Below are 17,945 nucleotides of genomic sequence, written 5' to 3' on the forward strand. Positions count from 1 at the left end.
ATAAAGTATCATGGAACCTACCTTTCCTCTAATGCTGGAGTAATCTACATTTGTAGTAGATACATGATCATTCTCATGTAATTGTTTTATGTTTGGTATTATGATAGACCCATTCCCTGCCATGTTATGCTTTTATATCGTATATTTTTATAGCGTGATAAATTGTGTTGATTTATATATAATCATTCAGATAGAAATTTAAATTGTCTACTGACACGTTGGTATAATAAACATCTTCCAATATTTAAATCCAAATCTTATTCTATAGATTCTTGGTATTAGTACATACATACTAACTAATTGTCTCTTTGTCTCTGGGATTTTAATATTGATTTAACATTAATATTAATTAAATAATTAGGTATGCAAGGTTTGTATAAATATCTTATACATATCATTTGTTCCTCAGCTGTAATATAAAGAACAAGATATTCTTATATTAAACTTTAAATATAAAATTCGATAAAATATATACATGTATATATTTTTAATTCAGGCATATAAACAGAACTACATATATTAAACACATTAAGATTAATTTATATTTTTGACAATTAGTACGCATAGGTATATATGTACAGTGTGTATCCATAACAATAAGCTGAATATATACATTGAGTGGTGAGATTTAAATAATACTAAAAAATAAGATCTTGATCATTTCTGTTACAGGAATCTATATTTCAATTTATTACAGACGAATATCTTGATCGACTTTTTATATGAATAAGGATTTGTTTATCTTCGAAGAAATTTACTCCTAACATACTGCTAAGTTACCGTACGTGCAATTCGAATGTGAAACAATATAAAAGCTACCAATCAGTTTACATAAGAGTAATCATATCTTTTTACCTGTTACAATATGTTCATATTATGTATTATTTCTTCGCGTAATCACAAACTAAACGTTAACATGACTTAAAACATCGATGTGCTTACGAAAAAGTTGTCAACGATTGCGCGATCTGATCATTCCGTCCAAGATGATCTAAAATCTAAAGCAATTATTGCGTATGCTGTGTGCTAGGTAGATTGTGAAACATCGACAATACTTATCGATGGTTAAGGTGATACGATACTCTCGATGCTCCTATCGTGATCGATTCTGTTACTTGTGCGATTTCTAATTCGTAATATTCCAATTTTCAAATCGAAACATGTATAAACAATCTAGAACATGTATGTCATAAATATGATAAATAGAATACAGAGTTTTGTACATTTTTATGTTTACATAACTAAACATAACATAACTAAAAAGATAGAACCTACAAATAGAAATTTATTTCATCTATTAATATATATATATATATATATATATATATATATATATATATATATATATATATGTATTTCTTAAGTAAATGCTTTACTTTAGATGTTTTATATATGTTTACATGTTGTATGCATTTTTGCACCTTTAAATTTCCCATAGATGCATAAAAATTCACAGTCTAATGATGAAAATCTTTATTGTTAACCATGCGCATTTAAGTTAACAATAAATACGATGTTACACAAGATTTATGAAATATTTTTTATTTTAAGATATGAAAATGTATACGCATGATTCAAGGAAATATGGCTATATATATCCATAAGAAACTATAACATTCCTACAAAACTCTTGAATTATGTTCGACATATTAATTCCTTTATATGATTGTAATATGTAGATACATATATATGAATCAATATATGAAGAATTAAGATTTTTATATACATAAAATAACTATCAGTTGATTAATTAAGAGTTGTTAAGTTCACACGCTCGGTAAATTAAGCTTTTCATCCAGCAAATATAAATGATATGATTATTATATAATAAAATAAATCTTATTAAACTAGAAGCAAATTTGTTTCGGACATACTACTTGGAAGCGGAAAACAGGATATGCTATATAATTCAATAGCCTTAAGTATATAATTGTTATATTATCTGTTTCTTATATTTCCTGGAATAATCAAACATTCTTGCGCTTTTAGAAGTTTGTTCGAACATCTACCATTTATAGGATTGAATGTGCAAAAAATTATAGATAGAATTTCCGCCCATAAACACTTCCGTCTAATATTATGATATGTATGTCTCATCTCCATATTTTTACCCTTCACGGGTAAATCTTCACAGAACAGCTGTTCATTGAAGATGTTTACTATTACTTTGGGATATGTTGAAAGTTTGGCTTCTGTCAACTTCTAATTGTAAGCCAATAAACGATAGTAACTTAACGCCCAAAATGATTGTAATCGTATAATTCTACATATTAGTAGAACGTAACCTTGATTATCTGTAGATTTTCTAGCAAGTATCATGGCTCAATGTAAGTTAACCCCTCGTGAGTTTATAAGCAATGCCTTTTCACCACAAATCGCTGCGATATGTTCAACCGCAGCTGATGCTGTATGTCAAAAAAACAATTTATCATTCGTTGAACTTCTACAACCGTTTTGTAAGCTAAATACCGAAGGTAAGAAGTTGGTAATTCTTCTCATTCATTACTACACTAGGCACTGTCGCATTAATTACTCATTAATTACATCATTAAAATTACTCATTAGAATAAGTAAATGCTCTAACTAGATGTAACAAAGGCGAAATTTTATATAATGATAAATAAAAAATGTTTTATTTTGTTATACTGTATTGCTATTGTTTTATTAAATACAAGCTTTTGTTACATACTTTTAATATTTAAACAATTATGACGAATAGTTCATAAAATGTTAAAAAAGAAAAAAAAAATACAGCAAACAACAGTGTTTCATAACAAAACAATAAGTAAATTATGAAATAATCATAATTGCGCATAAATAAATTTGAATTTTCAATTATCTTTAGATTTATTTCACAAATTACATATTATATTATGTGTATTATTGTGAAATATCAATAGGTTTATTTTTTATTCTTATAGGTCATTTTAAAGACCCGCAAGGAAATACTATTAGTGTTAGAAATCTTCGTCTTTTTATACAAGATGTTAATGCGCAACCACCAGAACCAAGTATTGCCAGAAAAATGTTAAATGAAGCAGTTAGTTCAGCCATGTGTGAACATACAACTACTATTCAAATTGGAACAACAGAGCTTGATATCCCAGTATCGGTTCCTTGGTTTGAAGCATGGAGAGAAATGTTTTTAAGTGTTCAATTTCCATCGGATCATGAATTCACAAAACATTTTCTTGCTTGTATGATAATAGTTTCCACAGTGGAGGACAATCCTTTAGAGAAGATACAAAATATGGGTGCCCAATTACATCAAAATATACCTGGAAAATTGCCAAAATGGTTTAATAACAATACGCTAAGATATTATATCTTAGTACATGATACTTTACAAGATGACAGGAACAAGTATTTATTTTTTGTTTCATGGCTTCTTTATGTAGAAAATACCAACTATTATTAAAATTAACTATTTGTAATCTTTATAGGGCTGAAAAAGTTTTTACGGATATGAAGAACATTTATGGTGCTAATAATTGTTTTTTATTACAAATGAATTCAAGACCACCAGGTCAAGTTGATGATAATATTCATTTACCAGATCCTTGGAGTCAATTTTTAGTAAAACATTCAGAAGTATTAGGAGGTAGTGAACAGAATAGTTCTCCTCGCACACCTGTAGATACTAGTGGTGTTTCTTCTATGCCAAATGAAGTTACAACAGATACTGAAAAGTATGCTTCTACTATATTTCTCAAAAGTTTATGAAATAATTGTGAATGTGTATTTCATATTTTAGAACAAGCCAGGCTGGAACACCAATAGCTCCACAGAATTCTGTATTGGTTTCTCCAGATTTAAATGACGCTATTAGTTTCTCTTCTGAAATATCCGAATCAACAAGTACACATTTAGAAGTTGGTCAGGAAGCTGTTCCCGTTACAATTCATCCTTTAAGTCCAACAGCTGACAAGTCAAGAAGTTCTGTGTTGCACGGAAAGGGACAAATAATCACTGATACACCAATAAATATAAATGTTTGGGCAGATTCTCCTAGTCACGTAGCAACACAACATGGTGCTAGATTATCTACGCAAGATCTTGAAAGAGTACGAGCATTAATAACAGAATTTTGTTTAAAATGTTTGTTACCATATGTAGAGAAACAAATTGGTTTGCTAAATGATGTAATTTCAAATAAAAAGGGAGTCAGTAGATCACTTTTTAGTGCTACAAGACGATGGTTTGGAACGAATAAACCTGGAATACCGGGACCTACTCCGTCAAATGCTGTAATGTATGTTTATTATATATCATCTTGTTAAATAATAGCAAATTACAAGTATTAGATATAACAAAAGTAATATGTAGCATATATAAATATGCATATATAAATATATAAAGTTCCAGTTTGTTTGGATTTCAGTTATACAACAGAATCACCAGAATTGCAATTGCGTCGCTTAGGTGACTTATGTTTTATGTTTGGTCACTATTCACTTGCTTACCAAACATATCATAGCGCAAAGAGAGATTTTGCAGCAGATCAAGCTTGGCTCTATTATGCAGGTGCTCTTGAAATGGCTGCTTTAAGTGCATTTATGCAAGGTGAAACTAATAGGAAGACTATCGAATATATGGATGATGCAATATTGACCTATTCGACTAGTTGTAAAATGCCCCAATTTGCAACAAGAGCAACATTGCTCAGTGCAGAATGTTTGAAAGGTAAAAGCTTATATGGAGAGGCTGCTAAACAATTGATTCGCATGACCAGTGAAGATTCGGATTTACGTTCTGCACTCTTGTTGGAACAAGCTGCTTATTGTTTTATTGGGCCAAAGATGATGCGCAAGTACGCATTTCATGCTGTTCTCGCTGGTCATCGTTTTTCAAAAGCAGGTCAACGAAAACATTCATTGCGATGTTATCAACAAGCTTACCAGGTATTCTTTAATTAACTCTTATACATATATATTAAATCTTTATATTAAATTATCATATTCTTAGGTATATAGTGGAAGAGGTTGGTCATTGGCAGAAGATCACATACATTTTACAATTGGTAGACAAGCAGCATCATTAAAACAAGTTAGTGAAGCAGTTAAAGCATTTGAGAAATTACTAAATGTTTCCAGTAAACAACCAGCTTCACAACAAGCTGCATTTTTACGTGAATTTTTACATATCCACAATGTATGTATAAGTATAGTTATGAAATATAATCCATAATGTGTATATATACATATATATATATATACACATTATATGTATATATATATATGTATATATATATATATATGTATATGTATATATATATATATATATATATATATAGATGGATGGATAAATAGATAGATTGATAGATAGATAGTTAGATAGATATATATCTTGACTATCGCATTAATTATATATTATAGTTATTGTTACAGGAAGGTTTATCGAATTCTCAAGAGCTTCCTATCTTGCCTTTACCATTAATAGATAGTAATGACATTAAAGTATTTTATGGTCCCATAGCTAAATCACATGAAAATAATATTCCTGCGAGTCATGTTTCATTTGATACTGAAGAATGTGATGATGTAAGATGGGCAAGAATGGAAGAAATGTTAATTACAGAGGCTCAGGGATCTCCTCCTATGATATTCAGACCTACAGTTGCGCTATATTCTAAGACAAGTAATAACAGTGTAAAACCAAATGCTGTTTTGAACGAGCCAGTACATTTTTTCATTGAATTATATAATCCATTACACATACCGCTGCCATTGTCTAATGTGACTTTATTATGGTCATTTACTTCGGCCAATGGACAAGTTACAAATGAAACGAGATCACCAGAGAATTTAACGCTAGTGGATGCACAAGTGATCGAAAAAATTATTTTACAACCAACATCTAAACAAAATGTTACACTGTGTCTTATACCAAAAGAAGTAGGAGAATTAAAAACATTAGGTTTGAGTTATGATTTATCCAATCCGACTCATGTAGTAGATCCACCAGTTGTTAATCCGACAATAGCTATTACTGGGAAAAGATTGTTTGAAATTAGGGGACCCAGATTAAAAAATATTAAAGAGAAACCTGGTACAAATATATATGGTGTAGATTATAGATTAGAAATGAATATTATTGAAAAAGCTCCATTTATGCAGGTATTTAATATTACGATGCAGTTATATGTTAAGTATTCAATATCGTACAATATCTGTACAATATGGTTAATAAATATTTATTTTTAGATCTTCTTTAGCAAACTCTCTGCAGAAATGCTATGTGGTGAAATTCATAAAATAGATATAACATTGAAAAATGTGGGCAATTCGCCTTTGTCAAACATTTACTTGGCATCTACGGACGCAAAACTTCTCTCCTTAGGAGATGAATACGTAGACACGCAAGAAAGTAAATAAAACTTCCCTACTGATTTCATTCAATGATTGAAATTGATTGAGTTGAAAGTAATATTATACTAGTATTTTATTTGTGATTTCAGAACATATGACAAAGAGAAACAATAGGCTCATATTAAAGATTCCATTACCTTCCACTAACGATATATTGAATGTTGGAGAAACGCATATAATACCATTTTGGATTCGAGCGCCACATGAAAAAGGGATTCATTGTTTAGATTTACTTTTTTATTACGAAAATACTGATTTAAGAAGCGCGATAAAACACCGACTTTGTAGACACACGTGGCATTTTACAGTTTTAGATTCCATACAAATTAGCGCGATTGCTTCGAGAAGTGTATTATTTAAGGATGTTTCACCTACATTAAACTTAATAATTTGCATTAAAAATGCAAATCAAATTCATGACTTAATCACAAGTGAAATTTTGTTGTCCAAAGTATTGTTCGAAAGTGATACATGGTCTATATTTAGTTCATCGGTTTTGTCGACAAATGTTAAGATACAGTTTCAAGAAATGTTTCATTTAATGTTAAAGCTAAGAAAAAAGGGCAAAAATGAGTCGAAGTTTTCTGATGTATCTTTAACTCAAGAAAACGAATGTATTGATTCAGATGCAAATTATCCGTACATCAATTTCATACAAAGAAAGGATATTCCATCGTTAGACATCAATGAAAACATAGCTGAAGTACAGCAATCTCAACGATTACCACAAAGTGATGAACAGAGGTCCTTATCTGCTACTATGGCACTAAATTCTACTTTAATTCTCAAATGGCGAGCGAGAATAATTGAAAATGGAATTATTACGAGGCAAGCAATCGGTCAACATCATCTCGATATACAATATTTGAGTAAAACGTATAAACACCCCAAAGAAGTTCACGTTGAATCAAACGAATATGCTGGACGTTTGAAGATCTTTGGTCCAGATAGAAACGTACTTGATTCTTTGGCTGTGACTAATAAGGAACAAGCGTCGGAAACAGAATTTTTGAAAAATATGATTTCATTTTCTTTGAGTCATGATAGAGAGATCACACATAATTTTAATGAAAATCGATTGTGTTTCATTCCAGTAATAATGTATATACAAAATCATTTAGAATCACAGATTGATATTAAAATCAATACAATAGGTACTAGCAGGTAAATACTACTAAAAGTAATTTTAAAAAGTAATTTTTATGGGTCGTATTATAATTTACCCTATATGTTTTTAGCGAAAGTCATTTGCCAAATATAAAGTCACAGTTGTATTCTCCGCAAGCTTCTGCGTACTACAGATATGCTTGTCACTCAGCAATTTGTTCTCACGTAGAGCCATTGACCAGCAGTACCGTAAACTTACAGGCTGTACTTCCAGCACCTGGAACGTATGATCTAGCAGCGCGTGTAGAAGTTTCTGCAAGGGTTGTAAATACTAGAGAATTCATCTTGCAGAAGTGGAAAATGGAAAGCATATGTATTATTAACGGTGATAGTAAATAATTTAAACATATAGAAATATTATTATTAATACAATTAATACTACTATTACTGTTATTAAATTCAGTGTAATAAATTTCGTTTATCTAATTTAAAATCCGTACTATGTAAATATATAGTAAACATTTAATTGTCGTTGTGACATTTTTTGTGAAGCTGAGACATGTATTATTTTAAATGTATCCCATTGTTTAAGGTGTAGAACTATAAATCTTGTTAAGTATACAAATTGCTTATTACAGAATACATAATAATCGCTGAATCCTGATGAAATAATAATCTGTGAAAAGAATTTTGTAAATTACATTCTCATAAATTAATACACTGAACACATTAAATATAAAAATATGCTCAGTTGTAATTCTCCGCGTAAATGTTGAAACTGTAACAGGAATATTGTAACATATTTTTTGCACCAGCATTTCATATTTTTTAAATCAAAGTAAAGAGAAAACTGTATAGACTTGTAGCCGCGGAATCCTGTAACAGATAAATGATTATATTATAAATAAACGATACCTTTCTTACAATAAAACTTAAATCGTCCTTGTACGAGAACATATAACAACATGTTTTAATAAGTCTATGAAATAATACTGTAATTAAACCACTGAAATAAATGTTTAAACAATAATCATATTACATGGCTTATTACATTATAAAATTGAATGATATTGCATATATTAATAACAATTGATCCAGAATTTAAATATTATATTATACACAATAACATATATTACATATATTTTACATAACAACTCCACAGAAGACTTTTATACAAATAAATAATATCACAAACAAATACAATAAATCATATGCATATTAACGCGCTGTATTCGTGTGTGTATATATATATATATATATATATATATATATGCAGTTCGCACGCACATACATAATAATAATAACGATAATGACATAATTTAGCATAATATTATGCGTAATATTTTACATTTTGTATGATAATATCACGACGAAAAAATTTCAATATCAATTTATTAATATATTTTTCATCTAACTGAATAATACCGAAGAATTTTTAAGAAATTTTTAAGATCTACATCATATCATAGAACGTCATAAAATTTTCCGAAATAATTAATATTCCAATAATTATATATCATTTTACATGTATAGTCCTTCATTTGTATAAAAATTATAAATCGCTTCTTATTAGTCTTTTATTTTATGTACTGTAATGAGGGAAATTTTTAAATTGTAGTCAAATCTATTTTTTATGTATATCTGAATGTGTTTCAGCATTAATATGCAAATGTGCCTATTCACGATCGATAATAATTATTGAAAAATATTTCATTTGTACAATATGATAATAGTTTCGGTATTGTTTAAAACAAGAATCGTTTTGCGTAGAAATAGTCTTTTTAAAAAATCATAATTACGCCATTTGTACATTTGTTTGTATATCAATTTTTGTAAATATCACTATGCTGATTTCCATATGCATATCGCTAAATTTCCAGCACAGTACATGTATAATAGATGTTTAAGTTGATAAGTTATTTCAAATCCGTAGCCTTCGCCGACGACTGTATGCCAAGACGCACCGAATTTCTTATCCATTGCCTCTTTGATCATCCGAGAAACGCTTTCATAATTATCCGCATACTTTTCTGCCGCGGTGACGCACAATTCCATTGCTTCTTGTTTCATTTCATCCGACATATCGCATTTCTGGAACGAACGCCACAAATATAATAATGTCAATATAAAATAAATAATATGATAATCTTGAAAAAAAGAATTTTCATAAATTACTTAATTTCTATATAATATGAATAGAATTTTCTAATTTAAATATATATCGTCCTATTAAATGAATTGCTTAAATTCGTTTCATAATAACATCATATGATGTTGAAATGATTAAAATAATAACAAATAATAACATTGAAATGATTGTTTAATAGAAAATTTAATAAAATTAAACTGTGTGCATAAGGATATTATTTCTCGTAATAGTGACTTTTCCTATTGATCAAACGTTATTGATAAAAGAAACCAGACTTATTTCTTTTTAAATACAATTTACGATGTAATATATAAATAATATTTTACTTACTCTACATAGAGGATACGTATGTAATATCTTAACAACATCATCTTTCTTGACTTCAGTCATTTCTGAATAAAAATTTCATAGAAATCGTATCAAGTGGAACCCTTCTTTAAGCGACACTGAGGATATTGCCATCTTACAGGCGCGTACTTACCCCTGAACTAGACACACAAGCACGAGCACAAGACTCATGACACCACTTCGACGTGGTGGGAAAGATATGATGGTGTAGGTACATACACCCTAGTATATGTACGATCGGAGGGAAAAATAGGCGGACAGGTAGTTGAAATACATACAATATCAATACAAGTTTCGTTGCGTGCAGCTTATTTAAATGCCGCATAACAAATTCACAGAAATGTACACATTAATTTCACTTATTTATTGAATGATCTATGTACCACAAGGATATATAGCATGGCTCAGCTAAATATCTACCTTATTTATTGTTGTATGAAAAAAACTTTTCAACGCAAAGTTATAGTATTTCATGGGCCACATATAATTAAGAAACAAGGGACGATACTTAGATAAAGCTAATCCTGATTAATTTTCTTACGTTCGAAACATTTATTTATATCAAATAGTCATGTTAAATAGTTTTATTATTTTCTTATCTAGTAATTAAAAATGAGGTTATGTTTGAAATCGAATGAACTAAAAGCAAACAGGAATAACATTTATATCAATATTATATAATATCAGTATTGTATGTTTATTTATTACGTTATAATCCTACAACGTTATATCTATAACGATGTAACATTTAATTTATGACATTATTACTATTCACTGACTATTTCATATTCACGCCTGTTTTAATATAAACAAGAACGTTTATGCCCGGAGTTATACGTAAAAAACACGTATAAAATACGTATAAAATAGTTCCATTATATTGTTTTAAAGAGTATATTGAATTTACATACCAATTAATAGTATTTATATAATAACTAAAGTCCGAATATCCTTTTCAGATAAACATGACATCGCGATTTAGTGGAGCATTACAAATTACAAATCTAGATGACTTTATTACACCTTCGCAGGTAGTTTTACTACTTTTTAATTTTATAGCAATAAATTGTATGGGGCTTTCTTTGCAGGAATGTATCAAACCCATAGAAATTCAAAAGTCAAAAAGCAAAACTGGCGCAAAAATAAAAATTGAGGAAGACGGGACACCTTTTGCATTAAATGAAGTAAATTACTAATTGTATATATTTATTATAGTATTGAATTAAAGTTATAAACTATTTTACGGTATATTTATTGTGTGTCCGTTAGGCTGGACAATCAGAAAAATTACAGAAAGTTGAAATCACACTTGCTGATTGTTTAGCTTGTAGTGGTTGTATTACATCTGCAGAAAGTGTATTAGTTACGCAGCAAAGTCAGGAAGAATTAATGCGAGTGTTTAAAGAGAAGGTTTCTCGGCGTCATCAGGTAATGATTGACATTAAGACAGCATTTATTTTGTATATTAAATGTCAAAAACTAATAAGATATAACAAATTTATCTGTTTCATATATATGTTTTATAGAGCAAAGATGATGCACGTTCAACGTTTATTGTTGTCAGCCTCTCAGTACAAGCAGTATTATCCATAGCAAAACATTATAGTCTTAATCCAGAACAAGCGTTAAATAAACTTGCTGGATACTTTTATCAGCTAGGAGCAGACATAGTTTTAGATATGACTGTGGCTGACGACTTTGCCCTTTTAGAGTCTGCTAAAGAATTTATAGAACGTTACAAAGCAGCTAAAGAGGGTGCAAAAAATCAATTACCCATGTTGTCTTCTTCTTGTCCTGGTAATTAATATATCATAATTTTGTGCAGCAATATCTTTTTCATATAATGTAATAAGGATCGAACAATGTTTAAATATTTTTAAATACAGGTTGGGTTTGTTACGCTGAAAAGACACACGGCAATTTTATACTTCCATATATAAGTGTTACAAAATCCCCTCAACAAATTATGGGATCATTAGTCAAATATCATTTAGCTGAAACTATGGACCTTTTACCAGAACAAGTTTATCATGTTACTGTTATGCCTTGTTATGATAAGAAATTGGAAGCATCTAGAGAAGATTTTTATAACTATGAAAGGAAATTTAGAGACGTAGATTGTGTCATAACTCCAAGTAAGCATTTGAAATTTGAAACACGTGTATTGCATTTGTTTAAGTTATGTTTCTTTCCCTAGTTGAAATAGAACAAATGCTTAGCGAGTATAATGTGTCAATAAATGAAATACGCGAAAGGGAAGTTGAAAAACTGTTTGAATCGCAAATGGAATATTTTAAAACCAATTTACTTGGTCATAGCGGTTCAGGATCAGGAGGTTATGCAGAATTTATTCTTCATTATGCTGCAAAACATCTGTTCGATGAAACAGATATAACAGTTGAATTTAAAAATCTGAGAAATCCTGATTTCCAAGAAGCAGTCTTCCAGAAGGATGGCTGCACACTATTAACATTTGCAATTGCTAATGGATTTCGAAATATACAAAATCTTGTACAAAAATTGAAACGCGGAAAGTGTTCATATGATTATGTCGAAGTTATGGCGTGTCCCTGCGGTAAGTTTTATTTGAAAAATGTTACAATGTTAATAATACCTTTTCAATGTAAATCTTAATTTAATTGATAGGATGTCTTAATGGGGGAGCGCAGATTAGACCCTCAAGCAATATTCAACCACGTGAACTGGCGTTACAGTTAGAATCTATATATAGAGAACTTCCTCGGAGTAATCCTGAACAAAATACAGTAGTGCAGAATTTATATAGAGACTGGTTAGGAGGAGAGTGTACAGATAAAGCTTTGTCGTATTTCCACACACAGTATCATGAAATAAAGAAATCAGATACAGCTCTTGCCATAAAATGGTAATTATGCAAAACCTTTGTCGTTAACTTAGGTATTTTCTGTATAATGTATATCACTCAATGTATTATTTAATACATATTATATTTATATTGCTAATTATGGTTAATTAAACATTCATTATATTACCGTTATTCGTGTATTATTGCGTTAATGTTAAATATTGGTGAATATTGATTTAAGAATGTAACAAATAAATTTTGTAAATATTTAAATCCATATTTTTGGTAACAAACACTGAAATTTAGTATAAATATAAATTTAGCATTGCACGTTAGATGAATATCTCATCTTAGACAGGCTATTTAATTACTTATGTAATTAGATATAGATACAGATATTAGATAATAATAAGAGATGCATTATTTTATTTAAACAACAAATTTATTAAATATAGATATTCGGAAAAATGGAACATATAGTATAGTGAATAAGAGGTGTATCTCGTTACAAAATAATAATCGTACAACTGAGTCTTTAAATACGTTGTTGAAATATACAGCAAATATAAAAGGGTACATAGATTGTATACCGATTAATGTTTCATTCTTGCATATTTGTATTGCGATGTTCATGTTGAAAGTATAAAAGATTGTCTTTTATAGTTATTCACATTGTTTTATTAAATAATCTAGCGTGACTAGTAACAAATACTAAGAAAGAACGAAATTTTTTAGAAAAAGATACTAGAGTATAACACTTGTCTAACAGTGCAGCAATATTATAATTCTATATTCTGTAGTTTATTTATCTATGGAGTGATAAATTAACCTCGCTTCAATCACCAAATATTAATTAAACAAAGCAATGTACATACTTTGATAGAACAATCTATTAATTTAATATAGTATTTAAGGATGCGCATTAAATAATACTGACGAGACAATATTAAAAGAATACAAGTGTTGTAAATAAATAACGAATTAATACACGAAATTCTGATTTCACAACTGCAAATTATTGTAGATAAAATATTTGTGAAATAAATAACAATATATATACATATATTAATTTATCGTAATAACGATTTATAAAAAATCTATATAAATATTAATAATTGGCAACATATTATGCATTCATAATTGCGCCATTATTTATCTTTTATCATGCTAAAATTTTCTTCGTTTTTATAAAAATATGACGAATTTAAGAACACAATCACATATCTCAATCAAATGGTGTTGACTTAAATAGAATGAAATAGTTACATCCTTTTCTTTGGTGCAAGAAAATTTGTATGTAACATTTATAATTTGTAAACTTTCGCTTCTCTTTTCAATTCCTTGAACATAGAACTTTGTTTATTAATGGACTATTGTCGCTTTAACCTTTAATTTATTTTGGCCTGAAGCATTGAATACATAGATTAAGTAAATTAAAAGGTCTTTAATTACCTAGAATTTTTGTTATCTAATGATTTTTCATTTTCATTCATTTCTGCAGACACTTCTTTCTTCAAATTCATTTCCATATAGCCATCTTCAATGTACGTGATACTATCATGATCTGTATTAATCCCTTCTTTATTTGCATATGTATTTATTAGCCATCCTTGATTATTATCTATCTCCCTTGATACGACAAGAAATAATTCCTTTTCCTTACTGTCTATCTGGTCCTTTAGATATATAAGTAAATCATTTTCCTAATAGGACATTATTGAAAAGTAAAAGCCAATATAATTATTAATACATCGATGTACGGTATTTATTAATATTAAGGAATAAAGAATTAACTGACTTTCCCAATAAGCTGAGGAGAATCAAGTTTCGAGTCAAGATTATAAAAGGCACCATGAATTTTCTTCAGGGCAATCCAATGTCGTCTTTTCAAGGGTAGTAATACGAATCCTAATTTATATTCTGTTGGTACATTTAATATAAAACCTTCAATATTATCTAAACACAGACATTTTGGATCTCTGAGAAAAAAATCCCACAAATGTATATACGTTTATGTGTGTGTGAGGGCATGCGCGCGCGCGTGTGTGTGTGTGTGTGTATATATATATATATTTAGTTTTATGTGTACAATAAAGTATTAGTATATTTATTGAACTAAACAAACCTGCGTTTATCAAACCAAACTGCTTCGCGTCCTCTTCGTTGTAGTGCCGCCATAATAACATTAATGTCATAATTACCAAGTCCTAACAGTGATTTATGGGGATTTATCCATACATCTGGACTCAAGCTATAACAAATTTGGTCTAATTCCTGTTTACTAAATCCTCTTTCTTGAAATAAATTATTTAATGCATGTAATGCGCAAAGCTCTTTCACCTGTAAGAATAATAATCATATATATAGACATATGGTATATGCAAGAATAATGCTTACACGTATATACATAATATATTTTTATATGTCGCTTGATTATGAACTAGAAACATGAAACACTTGATAATTACTTGTCTCTCATGGTATATGGATCCGGTCATATCAGCTGCTATGTTTGCAACCATTTTATTTACATAATTTTTGTTATATATGTTTATGTTAACAATTTTACCAATTAATTATATGCATCGTTTATTAATATCTTTATCACATATATAAAGTTTAATAGCGTACACGTAGTTCACGTTATATCGTGACAACTATGATAACCTATTAACGTAATACCTTATAACGTAGTGAGTAGAATCTGCTATTTATTCAAATCTAATAAGAGATTATATTAAGTACTAAACAATTGTTGTCAAAGTATACATACTATGACAAGGAACAAATACTGTCACCTTCAAATACGATTACAGAATGGATTGAAGTTTATTTTCGGTAAACATCAATAAATATATTATTTATTTATGTTCATTCGCAACTGATTCATCACATATCTTGGCGAAACGTTTACAATTACATGTTCTTCCTTTTTATTGGTAAACGAGAATATTCAACAGTAATCAGTAATACACGACAGGTATAAAAAGTGATTTGAACCTACACGTAACACATACTATCCTTGTTTAAACTAGTTTTCCGTGGCGGTGATTGGATATTTTTGGACTACTAATACTTCACTAGCATCGGTTAGTATCTGCAAAATTTATTTATTCTTTAAAGCTTGTATTTTAAATAAACGATTTCTCATATTATCACGTGAATGTTTATCAATTACAATGTTAGTGAAAGAGAGCCTAACGCATACACGAACATATATAATTGACAGCATATACTACATTACGCTATAAGTATGGACAACCTGTAAAGCCCACTACATTCTATACTAAGTCAAATCAGCGTTACGCCGTGTTCAGTTTTATACATATACATGAAGTTTGTTTTGAAATGGCAAAAATATGGAAACGTTGAATAATTAAGTAGGAAATATAATAAATAAAATTTAAAATATATCGATTAACTTCTTTTTTTACAGAAAGTATTATTCCTAAGTGATGTACTTTAATCAAATTTAAAATGGAAATTGATTATAAACTTGTCAAAGAAATAGATTGTAAACAAGGAGCCGTCAGAGCTGTACGATTTAGTGGTACGTAGGTTATATATATATATATATATTTTTTTTTTTTTAAAGTAACTTTTATTTAATGAAGTTGATTGTTTTTTTTTATTGTTAAATAATATTGATTTATATTTAATATTTTTTCCAGTTGATGGTGCTTATTGCTTAACGTGTGGATCTGATAGAAAGTTAAAATTATGGAATCCGTATAGAGGTGTTATGTTAAAAACGTATGGAGGACACGGTGATGAAGTAATGGATAGTAGTGCATCTTGCGATAGTAGTCAAATAGTGTCCTGCGGATTGGATAAATCAGTTATTCTTTGGGATGTAGCAACTGGAACTCCGGTTCGGCGTTTAAGGGGCCATGCAGGACCTGTTAATACCGTAAGGTATATTATCAAAAAATCATTGGTACCCCTGTATATACGTTTTGATATAATATTTTCTATATATAGATACATTTTTCTGTAATGTCAGAATCAGCGAAGAATCTATTTCTACTTCCTTTCTAATGTCAGATTCAACGAAGAATCTTCTATGGTTATTTCCGGATCCAGAGATAACTCGGTTATGTTGTGGGATATCAGATCCAAAACATTAGAACCTGCGCAATGTTTAAACGAAGCTAAGGATTCTGTGTCTAGCGTTAGAGTATCAGATCATGAAGTTCTAACAGCTTCGTTCGATGGGAAAATACGTAGATATGATATTCGTGTAGGTGAATTGTATACAGACTATATGGGAGGTTGGTAGTACATAATATGACGAATAAAATAAAATAAGATAAAAATGCGATCAAGTTGTCATTAAATGTATTATTACAGATGCAGTAACATGCGCCAGCTTCACAAGAGATGGTCAATGCATAGTTGTTAGTTGTGCCGATGGTGTGGTTAGATTGATGGATAAAGATTCAGGAGAATTGCTCGGAGAATTCACTGGCCACGTGGCGAATAATTTGTGTTTAGAATCAAGCGTCGACACTCAGGACACTCGCATTATTTCTGGATCCGCAGATGGGAAACTATGGATATGGGATCTAGTTTCTCAGAAAGTAGTTGCGAGACTTTCAGGATTTAAACCGACGAAACATCCTATAGTATCATTAAGCGTTCACCCGCAAACAAACTGTTTCTTAGCAACTAATGGACCAAGTATATTAATGTGGAATACCATGTCGATGCAAGAGTGATACTTTTATAAATTAACTGTGTAATTGTGTAATTTTTGTATATACATTTTCGAGCGCCAGTCAAAAATGAAAATAATTATAGTAGAGGGCCATTCGTTCGTCCAGCATTGAATAAAAAAATAAAATGTTGAAGAAATATTGTGTTTATACCATCCATGATATTGATTTCATAATTACCAGAGCTTAATTATTCGTATTTTTTTATATATGAGACTGATAAAATGAATGTGAACTTCCGACTATTGGATATTTGTTCTTAGAATATCTTTGCGATTGTGCCGCAAAAATATCTTTCACCTGCTTATTAAACAGATAGAAAATGGGTTAGGTTAAGCTGGGTCATGATATACAGTTAAAGAAACAGGCTACGAGTACGCACATAGCGTAACATTAACAGTAGCGTGGCAGAGAGAGAGAGGGAGAGAGAGGGG

The 17,945-nt window shown here is 29.6% G+C and overlaps 6 protein-coding genes across 14 annotated transcripts in view; 3 read left to right on the forward strand and 3 right to left on the reverse strand.

Annotated features, from left to right (window-relative positions):
* Positions 1-1,088, reverse strand: part of LOC100742784 (GTP-binding protein 1) — a 29,057-nt gene extending 27,969 nt beyond the window's left edge. For 2 of the 3 annotated variants that reach the window (XR_004461521.1, XM_003488637.4), the window contains exons 1-2: positions 856-1,070; positions 22-409 (exon numbers count right to left, since the gene is read on the reverse strand). Coding sequence is in view for 2 of the 3 variants with exons in the window: in XM_003488637.4 (XP_003488685.1) it covers positions 22-123 (102 nt within the window). In the remaining variant the exon portion in view is untranslated. Of the gene's footprint in view, positions 1-21; positions 410-855 lie in introns of all 3 variants that reach the window. The other variant, XM_024366930.2, reaches the window with a different exon arrangement.
* LOC100745733 (WD repeat domain-containing protein 83) lies at positions 211-17,645 on the forward strand. Of its 2 annotated transcripts, XM_012384385.3 has the most exons (6): positions 211-232; positions 16,164-16,183; positions 16,235-16,346; positions 16,468-16,711; positions 16,841-17,067; positions 17,147-17,645. In XM_012384385.3, the coding sequence occupies exons 3-6, from the start codon at positions 16,274-16,276 to the stop codon at positions 17,512-17,514; spliced, it is 912 nt and encodes a 303-aa protein (XP_012239808.1). In that variant the 5' UTR covers positions 211-232; positions 16,164-16,183; positions 16,235-16,273; the 3' UTR covers positions 17,515-17,645. The 2 variants fall into 2 exon arrangements, with proteins under 2 accessions (XP_012239808.1, XP_012239810.1); XM_012384387.3 differs by lacking the exons at positions 211-232; positions 16,164-16,183; positions 16,235-16,346 and adding an exon at positions 15,749-15,885.
* On the forward strand, positions 1,906-7,902 carry LOC100742900 (trafficking protein particle complex subunit 8). Of its 2 annotated transcripts, none has more exons than XM_033320191.1 (11): positions 1,906-2,208; positions 2,301-2,474; positions 2,922-3,363; positions 3,444-3,689; positions 3,755-4,252; positions 4,382-4,901; positions 4,966-5,151; positions 5,388-6,116; positions 6,204-6,366; positions 6,458-7,532; positions 7,607-7,902. In XM_033320191.1, exons 1-11 carry the CDS (start codon positions 2,175-2,177, stop codon positions 7,872-7,874), a joined length of 4,335 nt encoding a protein of 1,444 aa, XP_033176082.1. In that variant the 5' UTR covers positions 1,906-2,174; the 3' UTR covers positions 7,875-7,902. The 2 variants fall into 2 exon arrangements, with proteins under 2 accessions (XP_033176082.1, XP_033176081.1); XM_033320190.1 differs by having other exon boundaries at positions 1,909-2,208; positions 5,376-6,116.
* LOC100743138 (dynein light chain 4, axonemal) lies at positions 9,260-10,375 on the reverse strand. Of its 3 annotated transcripts, XM_012384389.3 has the most exons (3): positions 10,106-10,244; positions 9,955-10,016; positions 9,260-9,566 (listed from the first exon to the last, which is right to left on the reverse strand). In XM_012384389.3, the coding sequence occupies exons 2-3, from the start codon at positions 10,012-10,014 to the stop codon at positions 9,318-9,320; spliced, it is 309 nt and encodes a 102-aa protein (XP_012239812.1). In that variant the 5' UTR covers positions 10,015-10,016; positions 10,106-10,244; the 3' UTR covers positions 9,260-9,317. The 3 variants fall into 3 exon arrangements, with proteins under 3 accessions (XP_012239812.1, XP_024222693.1, XP_003488688.1); XM_024366925.2 differs by lacking the exon at positions 9,955-10,016 and having other exon boundaries at positions 10,106-10,375; XM_003488640.4 differs by lacking the exon at positions 10,106-10,244 and having other exon boundaries at positions 9,955-10,099.
* On the forward strand, positions 10,097-13,636 carry LOC100743016 (probable cytosolic Fe-S cluster assembly factor AGAP009023). 3 transcript variants are annotated; one of them, XM_033320193.1, is made up of 8 exons: positions 10,097-10,233; positions 10,932-11,003; positions 11,061-11,156; positions 11,242-11,400; positions 11,499-11,769; positions 11,859-12,107; positions 12,170-12,547; positions 12,619-13,636. In XM_033320193.1, the coding sequence occupies exons 2-8, from the start codon at positions 10,938-10,940 to the stop codon at positions 12,858-12,860; spliced, it is 1,461 nt and encodes a 486-aa protein (XP_033176084.1). In that variant the 5' UTR covers positions 10,097-10,233; positions 10,932-10,937; the 3' UTR covers positions 12,861-13,636. The 3 variants fall into 3 exon arrangements, with proteins under 3 accessions (XP_033176084.1, XP_033176083.1, XP_033176085.1); XM_033320192.1 differs by lacking the exon at positions 10,097-10,233 and adding an exon at positions 10,347-10,455; XM_033320194.1 differs by lacking the exon at positions 10,097-10,233 and adding an exon at positions 10,808-10,831.
* On the reverse strand, positions 13,222-15,409 carry LOC100743343 (josephin-2). The gene is made up of 4 exons (XM_003488642.4): positions 15,265-15,409; positions 14,922-15,136; positions 14,595-14,775; positions 13,222-14,499 (listed from the first exon to the last, which is right to left on the reverse strand). Exons 1-4 carry the CDS (start codon positions 15,316-15,318, stop codon positions 14,245-14,247), a joined length of 705 nt encoding a protein of 234 aa, XP_003488690.1. The 5' UTR covers positions 15,319-15,409; the 3' UTR covers positions 13,222-14,244.
* Positions 17,646-17,945: the final 300 nt, after the last annotated feature.

This window comes from Bombus impatiens, unplaced genomic scaffold, assembly GCF_000188095.3.
Source record: "Bombus impatiens unplaced genomic scaffold, BIMP_2.2 scf_0259, whole genome shotgun sequence".
In the NCBI taxonomy this organism is placed as follows: Eukaryota; Metazoa; Arthropoda; class Insecta; order Hymenoptera; family Apidae; genus Bombus; species Bombus impatiens.

What these genes read in the sequence shown, in the direction of transcription:
- LOC100743343 (XM_003488642.4), bottom strand. Translation starts at nt 15,318, where the DNA reads ATGGTTGCAAACATAGCAGCTGATATGACCGGATCCATATACCATGAG. An exon ending in CCATATACCATGAGAGACAA is followed by an intron (nt 15,137 to 15,264) that starts GTAATTATCAAG and finishes TTATTCTTACAG; the next exon opens with GTGAAAGAGCTTTGCGCATT. An exon ending in GTTTGGTTTGATAAACGCAG is followed by an intron (nt 14,776 to 14,921) that starts GTTTGTTTAGTT and finishes TTTTTTTCTCAG; the next exon opens with AGATCCAAAATGTCTGTGTT.
- LOC100743016 (XM_033320192.1), top strand. Translation starts at nt 10,372, where the DNA reads ATGGCTCAGCTAAATATCTACCTTATTTATTGTTGTATGAAAAAAACT. An exon ending in ACTTTATTACACCTTCGCAG is followed by an intron (nt 11,004 to 11,060) that starts GTAGTTTTACTA and finishes CTTTCTTTGCAG; the next exon opens with GAATGTATCAAACCCATAGA. An exon ending in CACCTTTTGCATTAAATGAA is followed by an intron (nt 11,157 to 11,241) that starts GTAAATTACTAA and finishes TGTGTCCGTTAG; the next exon opens with GCTGGACAATCAGAAAAATT.
- LOC100745733 (XM_012384385.3), top strand. Translation starts at nt 16,274, where the DNA reads ATGGAAATTGATTATAAACTTGTCAAAGAAATAGATTGTAAACAAGGA. An exon ending in CAGAGCTGTACGATTTAGTG is followed by an intron (nt 16,347 to 16,467) that starts GTACGTAGGTTA and finishes TATTTTTTCCAG; the next exon opens with TTGATGGTGCTTATTGCTTA. An exon ending in GGACCTGTTAATACCGTAAG is followed by an intron (nt 16,712 to 16,840) that starts GTATATTATCAA and finishes TTCTAATGTCAG; the next exon opens with ATTCAACGAAGAATCTTCTA.
- LOC100743138 (XM_024366925.2), bottom strand. Translation starts at nt 10,297, where the DNA reads ATGCGGCATTTAAATAAGCTGCACGCAACGAAACTTGTATTGATATTG. An exon ending in CTTGTGTGTCTAGTTCAGGG is followed by an intron (nt 9,567 to 10,105) that starts GTAAGTACGCGC and finishes CGTTCGTTCCAG; the next exon opens with AAATGCGATATGTCGGATGA.
- LOC100742900 (XM_033320190.1), top strand. Translation starts at nt 2,175, where the DNA reads ATGTTGAAAGTTTGGCTTCTGTCAACTTCTAATT. An exon ending in AATTTTTACATATCCACAAT is followed by an intron (nt 5,152 to 5,375) that starts GTATGTATAAGT and finishes TATATATTATAG; the next exon opens with TTATTGTTACAGGAAGGTTT. An exon ending in AATACAATAGGTACTAGCAG is followed by an intron (nt 7,533 to 7,606) that starts GTAAATACTACT and finishes ATATGTTTTTAG; the next exon opens with CGAAAGTCATTTGCCAAATA.